The sequence below is a fragment of the Dendropsophus ebraccatus genome, chromosome 3 (genome assembly GCF_027789765.1).
Source record: "Dendropsophus ebraccatus isolate aDenEbr1 chromosome 3, aDenEbr1.pat, whole genome shotgun sequence".
Lineage (NCBI taxonomy): Eukaryota > Metazoa > Chordata > Amphibia > Anura > Hylidae > Dendropsophus > Dendropsophus ebraccatus.
In genome coordinates this window covers 183,852,267-183,872,424 of record NC_091456.1, presented here as the reverse complement: position 1 = coordinate 183,872,424, position 20,158 = coordinate 183,852,267, and the positions used below count along the sequence as shown (strand labels likewise).

The window sequence follows — 20,158 nt, the reverse complement described above, 5'->3', positions numbered from 1 at the left end:
TCCCATATAGAATAGCCCCCTGCATCCCCTCCTATATAGAATAGCCCCCCTGCATCCCCCTCTCATATAGAATAGCCCCCCTGCACCCCCATATAGAATAGCCCCCTGCATCCCCCTCCCATATAGAATAGCCCCCCTGCACCCCCATATAGAATAGCCCCCTGCATCCACCTCCAATATAGAATAGCCCCCCTGCATCCCCCTCCCATATAGAATAGCCCCCCTGCATCCCCATATAGAATAGCCCCCTGCATCCACCTCCAATATAGAATAGCCCCCTGCATCCACCTCCAATATAGAATAGCCCCCTGCATCCCCATATAGAATAGCCCCCTGCACCCCCTCCCATATAGAATAGCCCCCTGCATCCCCCTCCCACATAGAATAGCCCCCTGCATCCCCCTCCCATATAGAATAGCCCCCCTGCATCCCCCTCCCATATAGAATAGCCCCCTGCACCCCCATATAGAATAGCCCCCTGCACCCCCTCCCATATAGAATAGCCCCCTGCATCCCCCTCCCATATAGAATAGCCCCCCTGCATCCCCCTCCCATATAGAATAGCCCCCTGCATCCCCCTCCCATATAGAATAGCCCCCCCCTGCATCCCCCTCCCATATAGAATAGCCCCCTGCACCCCCCTCCTATATAGAATAGCCCCCTGCATCCCCCTCCCATATAGAATAGCCCCCTGCACCCCCCTCCAATATAGAATAGCCCCCCTGCATCCCCCTCCCATATAGAATAGCCCCCCTGCATCCCCCTCCCATATAGAATAGCCCCCCTGCATCCCCCTCCTATATAGAATAGCCCCCTGCACCCCCCTCCTATACAGAATAGCCCCCCTGCACCCCCCTCCAATATAGAATAGCCCCCCTGCATCCCCCTCCCATATAGAATAGCCCCCCTGCATCCCCCTCCCATATAGAATAGCCCCCCTGTATGCCCTTCCTGTGTGGCCACATGTGAAGGGGGTTAAAAAACAAAACAAAACAAAACAAAAAACATTCTCACCTCACCTCGCTCCCCAGCAGCTTCGTCCTCCTCATCTTCGGTCCACGACGGCGGTGCCAGCAGCCCCTCTCTTCTCTTTCCTCCAGGTCCTCAGCGGCGCGTCAGGGAAGTGACGTCACCGCTGGGGGCCTGGTGGAGGTGGCTGCAGACGTGCCTGTGCGCGGCACGTCTGCGGCTCTCAGCACTTCGGGGGGGATCAGGCGGGGCAGAGACACACCACCGCAGCCCCCTCCCCCCACTACTGCCCGCACACCTCGGCCCGGCTGGCCCGCTGGAGGAGCACGTCAGGAGCGGGCCGGGAGAAGCAGGCTGCGGTGGCAGGAGCGGGCCGCAGCGGTGTTTTTTTTTTTTTTTTATTATGCGGCCCACGGACTGGTAATCTGGCCAGCCCAGCGGGCATTTGCCCGCCTTGCCAGATTACCAGTCCGGGCCTGGCAACCAGACAGATGTACATAATATTGTAACATTTTGCAGCCAGCACGTTAACACATTACTTTCCAACATACTACAACATACTACTTCAGTCTTTTAGTACTTATCAGCTGCTGTATGTCCTGCAGGAAGTGGTGTATTCTTTCCAGTCTGACACAGTGCTCTCTGCTGCCACCGCTGTCCATGTCAGGAACTGTCCAGAGCAGCAGCAAATCCCCATAGAAATCCTTTCCACTACTCTCCAGACTGAAAAGAATACACCACTTCCTGCAGGACATACTGCACCTGATAAGTACTGGAAGACTGGAGATTTTTTTTAATAGAAGTGAGAAGACACAACATCTCCCACAATGCTTTGCAGCAAAACATGCTCTTTAGTTGAAGTCACTGCAGTCCTTAGGAAACCTGCAGAATTATGAATGCAGCTCTGGGTGAAAGTGAAGAATAGGACATAATGTGACCATAGAAAAGTGCTGAGAAAGTTTCTAAATATTCTATGTAGAATGAGGTTGAGCACTTTGATGGTTTACCTGAGCTTTGTTGACTGGTCCCACAGGCTTACGCTCTGGAGGAGAGTATGGAGGTGGAGCTCCTGAGGACGGCGTGCATGTGTCAGGCGGTCATATGTTGTCGGGTGACGCCTCTCCAGAAGGCGCAGGTGGTGCAACTGGTGAAGAAGTACAAGAAAGCGGTGACATTGGCCATAGGAGACGGAGCTAATGACGTCAGTATGATCAAGAGTAAGTCATGGTGCATGCTGGGAGGGGGCCCGGGACGATTATACAAGTATAATAGACCTATGATATAATGTACTGTGCTATTCCTGAGTAATTGTTTCCTGCCCAGTAAATGAGGATGAAGCTACATCTGGAGGAGATTATCCTCCGCTCATGTCCTATACACGGCCAATGGGAGGGGAACGCTGTCGGCCGGAGATGTAATCGGATGCTCGGACGGCGGTCAGACTTTCCAAATTCTAAAGGGGAAAAAAACTTATGAAATGGAAAAGGAAAATATTTTTACTGACTGACATAAATGTTTCCACCGTGGGCAAAAAAGGCAAATGAAACCAAATGTGCTGAGAAAAGCTGAGCTTGTCTGTAAAGTGATCGACATGGTCTGACTACCCATCATGCCTCCTACTAACAGGATAGCAGAAAAGTGAAAAAACTTTTTTATATGTCCTATTAGGTCATAATGTGGTTATCGGCCAGTAGTGGAGATAGCAAGTGACGCCGATTCTGTGGTGTACGGCCAGTGATGGTGATTGTCGTCACGCCAGTGCTAGTCCAGCACACAGGTGTAATGTTGGGACCTGCTTTGTATATGGCCGGTAGTGTTCCCCAAATGGTCGGTGACCTGCCGGGTTGTGATGGGTCCCTTTGGCTCTTGTTACGGCAGTCTTGAGTGGAAACTGACTCACCCGGACCGTCTGTACCACCACCCACAGAAGGGGGAGAAATAACCCAAGGTGTGTGGTTGTGTGTATAGGTGCCGGTGCGGATAGAAGAGTCCCGGTAGTATAAAAAAATAACAGTTTTATAGTCAGGCTATAGTCAGAATAGATAAATCTTGATACACTAGAGCAGTGTTTCTCAACCTTTTCAGGCCAAGTACCCCCATGCGACAAGATGCTCCAGCCGAGTACCCCCAACGATGCCATCCATTAATAACATTGCCCAGGGTAGATTTACATGTACGTTTCACAGCAAAATCCACTGCGATACTCTGTACTGTTATGGCCTATGGCTCTGCATTCTCACAGAGGATTTTCAATCTGCTGCGAGAATGTAGCCGCTGCCTATTTACCTAATTAGCTGCCGGCCCTTAACAGATCATACTTACCTCCCTGTACTCCCACCTGCTTCTCTGGCTCCCAGCTCACTGACAGCCCACTCATCCAATCAGTGGCTACGGTGGGACTGTGCACTGATTGGCTGAGCAGGCCGTCAGTAAACCGGGTGCCAGAGAAGCAGGTGGGATATATCCCACAGAGATGGATATGTCCCCCTGGAGCCAGATACCTCCCCCCATGTAGTCAAGAGGCCTTCTTCTATGTAGCCAGATATCTCCCCCATGTAGTCAGATACCTCCCCCATGTAGTCAAGAGGCCTTCTTCTATGTAGCCAGATATTTTCCCTATGTAGCCAGATACCCCTTATATGTAGCAAGATATCCCCCCATGTAGCCAGATACCTCCTCCCCATGTAGTCAGATACCTCCCCCATGTAGCCAAATACTTCCTCCCATGTAGTCAGATACCTCCCTATGTAGCCAGATACCTCTGCAATGTAGTCAGATACCTCCCCCATGTAGCCAGATACCTCCCCCATGTAGCCAGATACCTCTCCCCCATGTAGCCAGATACCTCTCCCCCATGTAGCCAGATACCTCTCCCCCATGTAGCCAGATATCTCTCCCCCATGTAGCCAGATATCTCCCCCCATGTAGTCAGATACCTCCCCATGTAGTCAGATATCTCCCCATGTAGTCAGACACCTCCCCCATGTAGCCAGATACCTCCCCCATGTAGTCAGATACCTCCCCCTACGTAGTCAGATACCTCCCCATGTAGTCAGATATCTCCCCATGTAGTCAGACACCTCCCCCATGTAGCCAGATACCTCCCCCATGTAGTCAGATATCTCCCCATGTAGTCAGATACCTCCCCCTATGTAGTCAGATACCTCCCCTATGTAGCCAGATACCTACCCCCTTGCAGCCAGACATCTCCCCATGTAGTTGATACCTCCTTCTATAGCCAGATACCTCCCCATGTAGCCATATATCACTTTTCCTTTTCCTCTCCATCTGGCCCAGACCACCATGATGATTTCTTGCAGCTACAATTTACCTCTTGCCAGAGAACCTGCCAAACATCTTAGGCATCACAGTTTTCCTTTAACTTCCCTCCCTTTTTCCTACCTATAGGCTCCCATACAGTAATAATTCCGCTGTTTGGTGTAATGCGCTGTAAAGTGAGTAGGTGTGTGGGTTATCCCTGTATTTAGGATCCCTCATTAAAAATAATATCCCCTTCCATGACCCTCCATATAGTAATAATGCCTCCTGCCCTGCCCCCATAGTAATGCCCACCATTCTACACCCTCCCCCTCCTGCCCCAACAAACAAAAAAAATTCATACTCACGTTATCCGCCCATGGGGGGGAGGGGTCTTCCTCTCTTCTCCAGCCTCTGAGCCACAAGGAGATTAAGGGGAGAGTAAGGTCTGAGGGGGAAAAGAAGGAAAGAGGAGGATAGAGGAGGTGAAGGGGGAGTGGAAGAGAGAGAAGGTGAAGGGGGGAGAGGAAGAGAGAGGAGGTGAAATGGGAGAGGAAGAGAGAGGAGGCGAAGAGGGGAGAGGAAGAGAGAGGAGGTGAAGAAGGGAGAGAAAGAGAGAGGAGGTGAAGGGGAGAGAGGAAGAGAGACGAGGTGAATGGGGGAGAGGAAGACAGGGGAGAGAGGAGGTGATGGGGAAGAGGAAGACAGGGGAGAGAGGAGGTGATGGGGAGAGGAAGACAGGGGAGAGAGGAGGTGATGGGGGAGAGGAAGACGGGGGAGAGAGGAGGTGATGGGGGAGAGGAAGACAGGGGAGAGAGGAGGTGAAGAAAGGAGAGGAAGAGAGAGGAGGTGAAGGGGGGAGAGGAAGACAGGGGAGAGAGGAGGACAGAGGAGGAGAGCGGTGATGGGGGTGAGAGAAGGTGATGGGTGATGAGGGGTGAGAGGAGGTGGTGGGGGTAGGGAGGAGGTGGAGGGGGTACAGAGGAGATGATGGGGGTACAGAGGAGATGATGGGGTACAGAGGAGATGATGGGGGTAGGGAGGTGATGATGGGGGTAGAGAGGTGATGATGGGGGTACAGAGGTAATAATGGGGGTAGAGAGGAAGTGGAGGGGGGACAGAGGTGATGATGGGGGTAGAGAGGTGATGATGGGGGTAGAGAGGAGGTGGAGGGGGGGTAAGAGGTGATGATGGGGGTACAGAGGAGGTGGAGGGGGGAGAGAGGTGCTGATGGGGGTACAGAGGTTAAGATGGGGTAGAGAGGTGATGATGGGGGTAGAGAGGTGATGATGGGGGTAGAGAGGAGGTGGAGGGGGTACAGAGGTGATGATGAGGGTAGAGAGGAGGTGGAGGGGGGAGAGAGGTGATTATGGGGGTACAGAGGTGATGATGGGGGTAGAGAGGTGATGATGGGGGTAGAGAGGTGATGATGGGGGTAGAGAGGTGATGATGGGGGTACAGAGGAGGTGGAGGGGGTAGAGAGGTGATTATGGGGGTAGAGAGGTGATGATGGGGGTAGAGAGGAGGTGGAGGGGGAGAGAGGTGATTATGGGGGTACAGAGGTGATGATGGGGGTTCATAGGTGATGATGGGGGTAGAGAGGTGATGATGGGGGTAGAGAGAAGGTGGAGGGGGGAGAGAGGTGATGATGAGGGTAGAAAGGAGGTGGAGGGGGAGAGAGGTGATTATGGAGGGAAAAGAGGTGGAGGGGGGAGAGAGGTGATGATGGGGGTAGAGAGGAGGTGGAGGGGGAGAGAGGTGATTATGGGGGTACAGAGGTGATGATGGGGGTTCATAGATGATGATGGGGGTAGAGAGGTGATGATGGGGGTAGAGAGAAGGTGGAGGGGGGAGAGAGGTGATGATGAGGGTAGAAAGGAGGTGGAGGGGGAGAGAGGTGATTATGGAGGGAAAAGAGGTGGAGGGGGGAGAGAGGTGATTATGGGGGTAGAGAGGTGATGATGGGGGTAGAGAGGAGGTGGAGGGGGGAGAGAGGTGATGATGGGGGTAGAGAGGAGGTGGAGGGGGGAGAGAGGTGATGATGTAGTGGTGCGCTGGGGGCTTCTGCTGCAGTGGATTGTGGACCGGGAGATGGGGAACCCCACTTCCACAGGCAGCAGCGTCAACCGTAGGACGATTGGGGCCCCATCTCCCGGTCTACAAACCACTGATTGACCGGAGAGAAGCAGCGTCAGCCGTAGGGGAGACCGGGGAGAAGCAGCGGCAGGTGGACATGGGGGGCGCCCCATATCCTGGTCCACAATCTACTGCAGGAGCCGCGGGCGGGGTAGCACCACTACCCCCTTGCAACTCACTGTCTCTGAGGCCCTGCTGGTCCGGCCGCCTGCGGGGACATCAGCCTGCCATCGCCGCATCTCCTCTCCGCCGGGTCACCTCAGGCAGCCTGTTCGGGATTCGTCCCCAGGCTGCCGCATATCCTCCTGGGGCCCCCGGCTGGACGCTGCAACCCGATCCGGGAGCCGCGGGGGAAGAGCGTGACACCAGTGGTGGGACACCACAATAAAGGCCTAGTGGTGTCTAGTAGTCTGTTACTCCATTCCCTGGTGTCTAGTGGGCTGTTACGCCATTCCCTGGTGTCTAGTAGTTTGTTACTCCATTCTCCCTAGAGGGGTGGCTGGAGATGTGATATCTGATGGCCACACATGCCCCTGCACCCTGGTAAGATCCCAGTCCTTGGTGCTGTATCGGCAGTCGCTAATTTATGGTTATAATGGAAGATACTGGACTGTATCAGCACAAAGGTGGCTACCCATAGGTTATGTCTTTCCCTGAGTTAACCAAGACTTTGTATAAAACACCTGAATTGTGAGCAGAGGACCCTGCCTTGTATATGCATAGTTATATAAATTGACCACATAGATAATCCTTCTCCTTCTATCCCCAGCGGCCCACATCGGGGTGGGGATCAGCGGACAGGAGGGGATGCAAGCCGTGCTGTCCAGCGACTTCTCCTTCGCCCAGTTTCGCTACCTGCAGCGCCTCCTCCTGGTTCACGGTCGCTGGTCCTATATCCGTATGTGTCAGTTCCTGAGATACTTCTTCTACAAGAATTTTACCTTCACATTGGTTCATTTCTGGTATGGATTCTTCTGCGGCTTCTCTGCTCAGGTGAGAAGACAGGAACCTACAGAGAGTTGGGTTGTAAACTGGGATCAGTACTAGGACCTAATGTAATAGTCTTCCCTATACACGATGGTACTGCAGATTACGCACCATCACACATAATCCCACCACTAACATCTATGTAGATGAGGAGAATGCTGCTCCAACAGTGGTTGAGTGCTGCCATCTAGTGTCCATTATACTGTATTGCATCTTAGTCATTCTGAACTGTTTTATTACAGACTGTATATGACGAATGGTTCATCACTTTGTACAATCTGGTCTACACCTCACTGCCAGTGCTGGGGATGAGTCTGTTTGATCAGGTATGTTTACTAATGGAAACTATAATGTATTAAATTATTCTCTCCCCCATCCAAAGGGTTAAAGCGGTAGTTCACCCCCAATTTTTTTCCTTCCAAATCAACTGGTCCCAGCAAATGCCAGAGATTTATAACTTAATTCTATTAAAAAATCTCTTCCACTTTTCCAGTACTTATCAGCTGCTACATGTCCTGCAGGAAGTGGTGTATTCTTTCCAGTCTGACACAGTGCTCTCTGCTGCCACCTCTGTCCATATCAGCAACTGTCCAGAGCAGCAGCAAATCCCCATGGAAACCCTCTCCTGCTCTCCAGACTGGAAAGGATACACCACTTCCTGCAGGACATACAGCAGCTGGAAGAATGGAGATTTTTTTTAGTAGAAGTAAATTAGAAATCCATATAACTTTCTGGCACCAGTTGATTTAAAAGATTTTTTTTTTGTAAACAACCCCTTTAACTAGTACATTAGGCCCCGTTCCCACTGAGCAAAGCTAGCGGAATTCCGCGACGGAATTGTCCGCCGCGGAATGCCGTTAGCCTCCCGCTCATAATGGGACTCTATGGGAGGCGCGCGCTGCTGCTCTATACGCGCTGAAGAATGAACATGTTCATTCTTCAGCGCGGACAGGGCAGGAGCGCGCGCCTCCCATAGAGTCCCATTATCAGCGGGAGGCTAACGGCATTCCGCGGCGGACAATTCCGTCGCGGAATTCCGCTAGCTTTGCTCAGTGGGAACGGGGCCATAGTCTGTGATAGTTGGGCGCTGTCCATCATGCCCCCCTCTGGGCTTGAGACCCAGTTTTCCCAGATCTCTGAATGGTGTCTCATTGACTGGTGTATAACGCAGTATTGTGTTTCCAGGATGTGGACGACCGCTGGAGCATGGAGTATCCGCAGCTGTATGAGCCTGGACAGATGAATCGCTACTTTAATAAAAAGGAGTTCTTGAAGTGTATGACCCATGGTATCTACAGCTCCCTCGTTCTGTTCTTTGTGCCTTATGGAGCCCTATACGACACTGTGAGAGATGACGGCAAAGCTATATCTGACTACCAGTCCTTTGCCTTGATGGCTCAGACCTGCCTGCTGCTCGTGGTATCTGCACAGGTGAGTCCTCAGCTTTATCTGTCCTGTCACTGCAAGGGTTAATCTGTCAGTGTCCTGTACCCCAAATGTCAGTGTGTCACTATCCTGTACCCCAAGTGTCAGTGTCCTGTACCCCAAGTGTCATTGTCCTGTACCCCAAGTGTCATTATCCTGTACCCCAAGTGTCAGTGTCAGTATCTTGTACCCCAAGTGTCAGTATCTTGTACCCCAAGTGTCATTATACTGCACCCCAAGTGTCTTTATCCTGTACCCCAAGTGTCAGTATCTTGTACCTTAAGTGTCATTATCCTGTACCCCAAGTGTCATTATCCTGTACTCCAAGTGTCAGTGTGTCATTATCCTGTACCCCAAGTGTCATCATCCTGTACCCCAAGTGTCAGTGTGTCCTTATCCTTTTCCCCTAAGTGTCATTATCCTGTACCCCAAGTGTCAGTATGTCAGTATATTTTACCCCAAGTGTCATTATCCTGTACCCCAAGTGTCATCATCCTGTACCCAAGTGTCATTATCCTGTACCCCAAGTGTCAGTGTGTCATTATCCTGTACCCCAAGTGTCATCATCCTGTACCCCAAGTGTCATCATCCTGTACCCCAAGTGTCAGTGTGTCAGTATATTTTACCCCAAGTGTCATTATCCTGTACCCCAAGTGTCATTATCCTGTACCCCAAGTGTCAGTGTATCATTATCCTGTACCCCAAGTATCAGTGTGTCATTATCCTGTACCCCAAGTATCAGTTTGTCATTATCCTGTACCCCAAGTATCAGTGTGTCATTATCCTGTACCCCAAGTGTCAGTGTATCATTATCCTGTACCCCAAGTGTCATTATCCTGTACCCCAAGTGTCATTATCCTGTACCCCAAGTGTCAGTGTATCATTATCCTGTACCCCAAGTGTCAGTGTATCATTATCCTGCACCCCAAGTGTCATTATCCTGTACCCCAAGTGTCAGTGTATCATTATCCTGTACCCCAAGTGTCATTATCCTGTACCCCAAGTGTCATTATCCTGTACCCCAAGTGTCAGTGTATCATTATCCTGTACCCCAAGTGTCAGTGTATCATTATCCTGCACCCCAAGTGTCATTATCCTGTACCCCAAGTGTCAGTGTATCATTATCCTGTACCCCAAGTGTCATTATCCTGTACCCCAAGTGTCAGTGTATCATACACTGCCCTAATTCTCTCTCCCCCTAGATTGGGCTGGACACAGCTTACTGGACGGCAGTAAACCAGTTCTTCATCTGGGGCAGCCTGGCCGTGTACTTTGCCATCAGTTTCACCATGTACAGTGACGGCATGTACCTCATCTTCACCGGCTCCTTCCCCTTCATCGGTGAGTGATCCCTGCAGCTCTCCTGTGGACTTCTATGTACTTGACCATCTCCTAAACATTGTGGTCCCCATATTACAGATCTGACACAGAGCAGTTATGTGCCATATCCAGTGGCAGGCAGACTAACTCAGTAGAACTATTCCAGCAGCCTTGTATTCCAGATCGGTATGATCAGCCATGTTTTCCTCTCCTCCAGGGACGGCTCGGAATTCCCTGAATCAGCCCAGCATCTGGCTGGCCATCTTTCTAACAGTGGTGCTGTGCGTCCTGCCGGTGGTGGCCTACAGATTCCTGCGCTCACAGCTCCGACCTACCTTCAGTGACCGGGTAAGAAGCCGCCGCCAGCACTTGTTTAGCTCTGTGTCTGTATGAGCCAGGGAAGCCCACATTGCTTATGGTAGGACTACAGATCCCAGCACACACATGCTAGGGCTGGGGCTTCTGGCTGTAGTTTGTCAGACACATTGGGGGAGATTTATCAAACATGGTGTAAAATGAAACTGGCTCAGTTGCTCCTAGCAACCAATCAGATTGATGATAGATTGGAGAGTATAGATAGGTTAATTGATTTCCTTTGGTTTCAGTATATTTATAACAATGATTTATTGTTCCTCCAGATTCAGAAGAAGATCAGGGAGGCCAAAAAGCGTCCAGTTCCGCCACCTCGTAAAGCCCGGATCCGGCGCACCAGCTCCCGCCGCTCTGGTTACGCCTTCTCGCACACACAGGGTTACGGAGACCTCATCACCTCAGGCAAAACCTTCCGCTCCAAGATCCCTTTTCACCAAACGGGGAAGTTTTCCCCCAACGAGAGGAGTCGGAACTTAAACTGAACAGCGCCGATCCCTGGCTGTAAATGTCACCGCATCCCGAGACAGGATGGGACTAAAGATGAAGGCTGGCTCCCGACTTATTCTGTCACCGACCTACGTGTGGGTGATAAGAAGCCACGTGTGCCAGTGGCCTCCATGTTTACATCATGTGGCGGCCATCTTGGATCTGGGATTTTCTACAGACAGCCGCTGTTTACCAAAGATCGGAATTATTGAAATGTAACATTTCCAAGCGTCGGTGCCAAATCTCACCGGGCCAAAGGACACCAAAGCCTATTTTTGTAAATTTCAGACATTCACCATTGCACTTGACCTCCTTCGTGGCCTTTTTTTCGTTTTACAGAAAACCGTCTAATTTTAGACGAATCTGAGAATGTCCATCATTTTTATCGAACCGTTAATTTTTTTTTTTAAATATATTTTTGTGTTATTATTTTTGTAAGGATTTGTAAATTCCTGGCAGGATTAGGATTAGATGTTGCCTCCGACCCCCCCCCCCCCTATTATTTACAAGCCGTGGTATCCATAGAGATGTGCTTGCGGACGTTAAGACCAACGTTCCTTTGGCTTGACTGTAATTGAAGCCTCATGTTTTTGTGCCTGTATTTAATTATGTAAATTAGCAGGAAACGCGGTGGGAGGGAGCAACGCTAAAGTGATCGTGGGCTTCTCTGCTCTCCTGTAAGTGGAGCTTACTCAGACCTTGAAAGGAGTACTCCAGTCTTAAAGGGGTTATCCAGGATTAGAAAAACATGGCCGCTTCCTTCCAAAAACATCACAACTCCAGTTCAGGTGTGGTTTATGATTAAGCTCCATTCACTTTAATGGAACTGAGCTGCAAAACCTGCACCCAAACTGGAGACACGAGTGGGGCCGTCTTTAGAAGGAAGCGGCCATGTTTTACTAATGCTAGAGAACCCCTTTAAAGTGACCCTGTCACCCCCTTTTGGCATTATGACTTCTCTACACAGGTGTTAAAGGTAAATTTTGCAGTTTTCATACCTTATTTTATATCATACCTCATGATGCTTGTTCCAGTAAAAAGTGATCTTTTATCATCTGTAGACTGTGCTACCTGTGCAGGGCTTCAAATGCCACTTAGCCCCGCCCACACTGCCACCTTAGTCCCCGCCCAGTGATGTCATCAACACATAGGCCCCGCCCCTCAAAGGCCATTGCCAGGTTCTAGACCCCACCCCCTCTAGGTCGGCCCATACCTATGCGCACAGGGGGGGCCTACGGTGGGGATGTGGGCGGGGCTAAGTGGCGCTTCGGCCATGAAGCCCCGCCCAGGTTGCACGGTCCGCAGATGATAAAAGCTCATTTCTATTACTGGAACAAGCACCATGACGTATGATATAAAATAAAGTATGAAAACTGCTAAATTTTCCCTTTACACTTGTGTAAAATTTTTTTGAAGCAGCAGGGATATGGGGGGGGGGGGCCGAGAGGGAAATAACCATCACCACTCCCCTCTCCCCGTGCCTATCCAGCACTGGATCGCCGCTCTGGAACCCCCGCTGGGCTCCAGGATATTCTTGGCCATCCAGTGAGTGGGGTGGGACACCTCTGCAGTCACTGATCAGCTGAGCAGGCTGTCCATCAGCTGGGTCGGCATTCTTCACCACGTCATGACATCATCACAACTCAGTGGAGGTCCTGAAGTTGGTGGCGTGGCGGTTCCTGGGCACATGGAGAGGTAAGTATTTCCTGGTTATTATGTTCCCCCTGCCCCCTTCACCTTTAATTCATAAAAAATGTTCTACAATGACCAAAGAAAAAGGTTAAACTATGACCCGCCTCTTAAAGGGCCAGCTAGGAACCAAAACGAGTAAGCCCCGCCCTACTTTCTGCAGGAAAGTGTCATGTGACACCTCTTGGGCTGGGCGATTGGCTGTTCATCACTTCTGTGGGGACTGGATGGAGCTCACTTGCACTCTCTAGTTTAAAGAAATTGGGGCATTTTTAAGGGATCAGTCTTGGGGAATGGTTTCCTTTTGATAAGATGTTATATGATACAAGTATTACCTGCAAGAGGGGATCAACGGCCCTCCCGCTGTTGCAAAACCACAATTCCCACCATGCCTTAAAAGCCAAAGCTTAGGCTGTCCAGGCATGATGGGAATTGTAGTTTTGCTACAGCAGGAAGGCCAAAGGTTCCCCATTCCTGGGTTAAGGTGTCCATGCGTACATGTGAAGATAATTTTTTAAAGCTTTTATAAAAAAAATTTTCAAGGGTGAGTAACCACTTTGAGGACCAGGACTCTCTTATCAAATATTTTTTAGAGGTAGATAATCCTTTAAAGGGGTTATCCAGAATTACAGAAACAGCGCCACTCTTGACCTCAGTTTTGTGTAGTATTGCAGCTTGGTTCTATTAAAATAAAAGGAGCTGTGTGATATTACAGCTCACTAGAGGAGGCGGTGCTGTTTATGGAAGAAAGCAACAACTATTTCCTATTTTTGGATAACCCCCTTAAAGTGTACGTACCTGTCATGAGGGCCGCTGCCGCATTGTCCGGAGGTTCGGGCCTCCATGCTCACAAACAATTCTGAACCAGTGGGGGTCGTGGAGACCTGTCCTCCACCCGCAGCATGGAATTCGCCACTGATCCGGCAGCATCCCTCACAACAGGTACAATTTAAATGGGTTGGCCACTTTATAGTTAAATTATTCAGCGTACAGTATTACTCACTGTATATACTGACAGCAGCTCCCTGTGTACCTTATAGAGCTAATATCAGACTCCCCTCCCCCAGGCTGGGCTGCCCTGCTCTGTGGTGATTCTGTCCATAAGATGGCCGACATGGAGGAGCATGTGACACTGGTGGGCAGGGCATGGTCACTAGAGATAATCAAACATTGGAAAATCTTAGGACAGCCAGGGTACCGCCTGAAATTCCAGGATACAGCCTATTACCTAGGCTGAATCCCGGAATTATAGGCGGTACCCAGTCTGTCTCCTCCTTCCCCACGGACCGGAAAGGCATCGGGAATCAAATGCGGAAGGTTGGACAAGGTTCGAGTTCTATAGAACCTAAGATTTTCCGCTGTTCGATCATTTCTAATGGTCACATGCTCCTCCATGTCGGCCATCTTAAGGACAGAATCACTACAGAGCAGGACATCACAGCCTGGAGGAGGGGCATTTAATTTTAGCTCTTTGAGGTACAAGTATACACACCCTGGTAGGTGGCCACCCCGTATACCTGATCATGTCCTGTTGATATCCGTATTAAGAGCCTCATACACCAGCCTTCAGTTCTTATAAACACAATTCACCCAATCTTAAAGGGTAACTTCATCCCAGTCTCCTTATTATTCACAGTGTTACCTGCCCAGCAGTGTTATATTAGGATCAGACACAGAGATCCACCATATCCTCAAGCAGCGGTTCCCATTAGGACTCAACATAGCAGGTTGTCACAGCCCCGCCCCTTTTACATCACTTCAGATGTAGCTGAGGAGGAACCACTACTTTGCGAAACTATGACTTTAACATGTTGAGTCCTAAAGTGTCACCCTTAAAGGGTAACTCCACTCCCATACAGGTATTAGGGTCTTCGATACAAAGGGATAAGCTACTTGTAAGATAGAGTATGGTAATCTGTCGATGAGGGATATTCTTTATGGCTGCTGTGTATAACTACATATCATGAATTTCTGACTTCATGTAATCACAGGAACGAGCTGCTGACAGTTCTGTCTGTTTCCATGGTTACATATGTCGCTAGGTTTCCTCTAGGTGCTCGCATGTACTTAAACAGACTCTGTCAGTCGGTTTATGGCGTCCTATCTCAGGGTAGCATAAACTAGTGACAGGGAAGCTGAACAGTATTATCTATCACTTACATTGTTCTGTGCAGCTGATCTAGAGATATCCTCCTGAATAACATGGACAATAAGTAGTCCTCTCCATTATGTGCATGAGCTCAGTAGTCCTGGATATTCATAAGCACCAGAAAAACTCCGCCCACCATCTGCTGATTGGCAGTTATTTATCCATGCTGTGTATAGGCAGTTAACTGTCAATCAGCAACTGTAGGGTGGGGGGATGGGTGTGGCAAGAATCCTATTCTCCTGCATATTAGCAGAACGGCTGAACAGAATGATGTAAGTAATACACCGATCTGTTCTGCATCTGTTCTATCACTAGTTTATGCAGTCCTTATTTAGGCAGTATATACCTAGTGACAGATTCCCTTTAAAAGGGTTATCCAGGAGTACCAGAACGTAGCTGCGTTCTTCCCTAGGTTGTGTGTAGTATTACAATGCATTATCATTCACATAAATGTAACGGAGTTGCAATACCACCCACCAACTGAGCACAAAGTGGTGCTGTTTCTGGAAGAAAGTAGCCATGTTTTTTCTAATTCTGGATAAACCCTTTAAGAGTTTTAATCAGATAACTTCACGCAGAAGTTGCACATATCCGGTGGTTCATCGCATTAGATTAGTCCGGCAACACATAGTCCAGAAATCTGATAAACCGTAACTTATTTATACCACTAAAAAGACCAGAAGAACCAATGGTGAGACTTTTTATAGTGTTATTCTCCTACCTGTGGCTCTGTGGCTGTTGCAAAACTACAACTCCCATCATGACCTGAGAGCTGAAGGCCCCTGGGACTGGTGTGCGGTCATATAGATACTAGCTGCCTTATAATTCCTATAAGAGATGCTCAGGGATCTTATTCTAGTACACTACAGTAAGAGCGACTATGTGACCACCATAACCAACAAATGGACTAAACCAAATCACATAACATGGGGGTGTCCAATTATGTGTGTGAAGCGTTCAGCTATAGGAGATAAGACCGATTATTTCCAGAATGTGTAAAGTTTTTACAGCTTACTTCAGGGATAAAAATATGGTCACTGCCAAAAATCACCGAAAATCATAAAATTTGCACCCCCCCCCCCCCATCCCGCCTGGTCATGTCACACCTCCATCTCTGGTTTAGAGACATTGCACTAATGTAGACCCTGGCACCTCCGGAAGACGTTTCATCCTTTTTGTATTCTCTCGTATTCCTGTCTCATGTTTGTTTCCTGTCTGTGTAACAATTGTACAATTTTTATTTTCACAGATGAATAAATGACTCTTTACACACTCGCTTCAATCTGGTTTGTGCTGGATGTATACAGGGGGGGCTTATAGAAGTGTTACAGATGAAGCACGGTGTCATCTACATGGGATGGCCGGTCACTTGCTAGGTGGAAGTGTGACACCACTGGTGGTGGATGGCTGAGATGCAGCCGGACCCTAAGGTTTTGTCACGTGACGCCAATGCCTGGTGGGCACACAGATGTAATGGCACGCCTGCTTTTAAGGTGTAAGGCCGGTTGTACCCTTCTCCCCTGTGGTCGGTGTCCTGTCAGGTTGCTGCTGGGTCCCTTGGGATAGTGTGGTCACAGGTGGCCAGAGCGGTGTAATGACCCTCCCGGATAGTAGTAGGACCCGCCACCTACAGATAGGGGAAATGTCCCAAGGTTGCGGTGTATATGCTGTGCAGGTGGTAACGCTGTGAGATGGAGTTCATAGACTTTCCAGTAACTTTGCTCCACCTGGATTAGTTCCTAGCTCTTTGGCTCTGTATTGGATACTGTCCTGCACTGTAGTTACTCCTAGTTCTCGGCGTGGGTTGAGATGATCTGTTGGCTAGTCCTCTCCTAAAGGGTTTAGCACTGCACCACACAGCGTACAGGCACTTAAAGAAAGAAGTTTGTAAGAGGGGACTGTCCTGTGTCCTACCCATGTGGGGCACTGACTAAGACTAAGACTTTCCTGTAGAGGGGACCTGGCAGATGGCCAGGGCCCAGATAGAACCACGGTGGAGAGCTATCTGAGCTGCATACTTTCTCCACCGAAGCCCAACTAAGACTCCTCCTTTACCCAAGGGACTAACTTCCTAACCAGCATGTAAGGTGCGCTGTGGTTGGGTGAAAAGAGTGCAACAGAAGAGTAGAAAGGGAAAAGGTGATAGGACAAAAGACAGTAAAGATCCTACTGGTTCACAGAATCTGGTACATACAAATACAATAACCCTTTAAGACACTTCAGCTGTGCAGCTTCTACACTTCAATATACGATACAGCGACATCTAGTGGTCATCTTTTAGTAATACTTTGGCTTCAATAAGACCACAAAAGTGCAGACTTTTAAGAAGGGTGTAAATAGCAGTAACACCCCTAGTGGGATACCTATAGCAGTGTCGTCTACACATGCCCCCATAACAGTGTCATCTACAGATCCTCCTTAACAGTGTCATCTACACATCCCCCATAACAGTGTCATCTACAGATCCCCCATAACTCTGTGTCAGCTGATGATGTCCAAGGATATCCAGATACACAGATTCACATTGATTTTCAAAAACCTCTCCCTGAAGTACAGAAACCTTCCACTAGGTGGCAGCAACAAACACCGATCCACATCCTTATGGACATTGATATCTTTGCAGTGCTCTGATATTCAACCTTCTATAGATTTTTTTTCTGTCCTTAGGACCTGACCTTGAGTTATTATTTATTACTAGTTTCATAGTATAGGTCTCATATGATAGAGCTGCCTGATTTTCTTATTCTATAAATGTCACTGGCATTGATTTTACCATGATCTTTACTTGTCCAGTCTATAAATGCAAATGTGTTACAATAGAAAACTCCCTTGAAGAGCGTGCTGCTTATGACAATATCAGTTACCGCCCATAGACCCGCCCCCCACCCGATTCTACCGATCACACCTAGTGTTATGCCATGATTTTATGAGAAGACAATGCGGTGGGCGGCTGTGACTGGTCACATGCAGGGCCGATTCTGGCCTTTTTGCTGCCTGAGGCGAAAATTTAAATGGCGCCCCCTTTTGTTCATCTTCTGACAGCACCTTTTGTGCAGGGAGAGAATATAATGAATAATACTGCCACACACTGTGCCTGTAAATGTAGTAGTGCTACACACTGTGCCCAATGACTATAATACTGCCCTACACTGCGACCCCTGAATATAATACTGCCATATGCTGTACCCCCTGAATACAATGCAGCCACATAATGTGCACCCTTATTATAATAGTGCCACACACAACTAGTCCCCTGAATGTTATGTTGTGCCACCTGAATACTGCCATAGACCATGTCCCCTAAATATATTGGCATCACTTGCTGTGCTCCCTAAATATTATGCTGCCACATTCTGAGCCCTCTGAATAAAATAGCGCTACACACATCCTCTGAACAGTGACACACACACATACTGTGTCCTCTGAGTATTACAGTGAAAAAGACTGTGCCGCAGAAAATTAGTGCCAAACACATTATGCCCTCAGAAAATCATAATGCTACATGGGAGCCATTAAAAACTGATAAGAGCCCTCCTGAAACATGACAATATAACCCACAACCACCTACAATAAATGATGGCGCCATTCACTGTTATCTGACCACAACCTGACTTTCCCAGTATAAACATACACTAAGTAGACTGGCTTATGGGACATGCCTGGGTGTAAGCTGTGCCAGAGGAGGAAATCTTCTCCTCAGTTTCACATGTTATTCTGACCTCCCTGACTCCATCCCTCCCAGTCACTCAGCACCTTAAGAAAACTCACCAGCAGCCTCCAAAGCAGCACCAGCCCAGGAGGAGGATGACAGGAGCAGCAGCATCGTGGTCAGTGAGGGGGACACCAGCACTCTGCTGTACAGTGAGGAACGTCCTGACATGTCAGGAGACGGCAGACACAGCTTCCCCTCCTCCGACCATAAATCAGGTTCAGGACCTGTGTGTGACACCGAGCCCGCTCACACAGGTCCTGAACTTGATTACTCTAAGCTCACAGGTGGAAGAAGGGACAGCACATAGTGCAGATAAGGAGGCGGCCATTCCTCAGCACACACCAGGAGCACAGACAGCAACATTAAGTGAGCTTGTCAGACTGACTTCACTGAAATGACAGGTCCAGCTGCCGCCCCCTCAGGGACCCGAGAATTTGCCGCCTGAGGAAAAGTGCTCACTTTGCCTCATGGCAGAAACGGCCCTGGTCACATGCTAGATGCTATGGTGTGACTCCACTACTGTGGAGTGGTGGAGTATAGCTCAGCCAGGTGGTAGGTTGTCGTGACGCCAGTGCTAACAGCACACAGGTATGGAGGCACACCTGCTTTTAGTATTTTGTGTCTGGCTATACTTTTCCCCAATGGTCGGTGACCTTCCAGGTTGTGATGGGTCCCTTGGGCACTTATCACAGTGGACCAGAGTGGAGTGACCCATGAATGTGGAGTGACCCAGAGTGAATGTGACCCATCCGGACTGTCGGTATCGACGCCCACAGAAAGGGGAGATGACCCAAGGACAGTGTAGCTGGTGTGTAGGTGCTGGTACAATGAACACTGAGTCCCAATAGAATAACTAAACTTTTCTTTACTGATAAATCTTCGATCATACAGATGAACAATATAAGACGTGACTGATACAGACTTGACTTCACTAGATCTGCACCAAGAACTGTGGAGGTAGAAAGTAGAGTAGCAGTGCTGGAATGGTGCCCTGCTGAGAAGAGTAGAGAGAGTTCAGAGAAGTGGAGAAGAAGAAGAATACTTGTGCCCGTGTTTCGACCTTTTTCGCCATACCACCTTTTGCCCTGCAGGGTCGAGTTACCTATCCTATAGGGCAGGGCCGGACTGGGACTTAAAATCAGTCCTGGCACTTGAACCCAAGCAGCCCACATACTATATTCTCTCCAATATATTACGAACAGCATTGCCATGCTGCAGTGAATTCTGCTTCACTACTCCCTTAAATATGTGGGAGTAAGATATAACATAACCTTCTGTGGATTTAATGTTATGTACCGATTAAAATCAGCAGCATCAAATCCGCAATGCATTAGGTATGAACATGCCGTTAGTGAATCAGTGAGGTCAATACCAGGTACACAGCTGTATATCCTGGCATACAGGTGTGGGAGATATAAGAGATAGGGCCTTTGGTCCAGTTTAAACTTTTGTATTCATCCTTTTCCTTACTAGCTGAAGTGTCAGGGAGGCGGAGCCAAACCGCAGCAGCACCATTTGCCCCCCCATGCCCCTTTCTGCTGTGACTGACTGACATACAGGATGGCGCTGTAGCTGTCACTATGACACTTTAGCTGTTAATAAAAAGGATTATTATAAAAATTTACACTAGACTAAAGGTCCTGTCTTTTATATCT

At 49.0% G+C, this 20,158-nt stretch overlaps 1 protein-coding gene across 2 annotated transcripts in view; it reads left to right on the top strand.

The window, feature by feature from the left end:
• LOC138786344 (phospholipid-transporting ATPase ID-like) overlaps nucleotides 1–16,066 on the top strand; it is a 123,072-nt gene extending 107,006 nt beyond the window's left edge. For both annotated transcript variants that reach the window (XM_069963305.1, XM_069963306.1), the window contains exons 22-28: nucleotides 2,003–2,186; nucleotides 7,133–7,356; nucleotides 7,593–7,676; nucleotides 8,536–8,781; nucleotides 9,978–10,116; nucleotides 10,313–10,443; nucleotides 10,734–16,066. In XM_069963305.1, coding sequence (XP_069819406.1) covers nucleotides 2,003–2,186; nucleotides 7,133–7,356; nucleotides 7,593–7,676; nucleotides 8,536–8,781; nucleotides 9,978–10,116; nucleotides 10,313–10,443; nucleotides 10,734–10,949 — 1,224 coding nt within the window. In that variant the 3' untranslated portion in view covers nucleotides 10,950–16,066. The remainder of the gene's footprint in view (nucleotides 1–2,002; nucleotides 2,187–7,132; nucleotides 7,357–7,592; nucleotides 7,677–8,535; nucleotides 8,782–9,977; nucleotides 10,117–10,312; nucleotides 10,444–10,733) is intronic.
• Nucleotides 16,067–20,158: the final 4,092 nt, after the last annotated feature.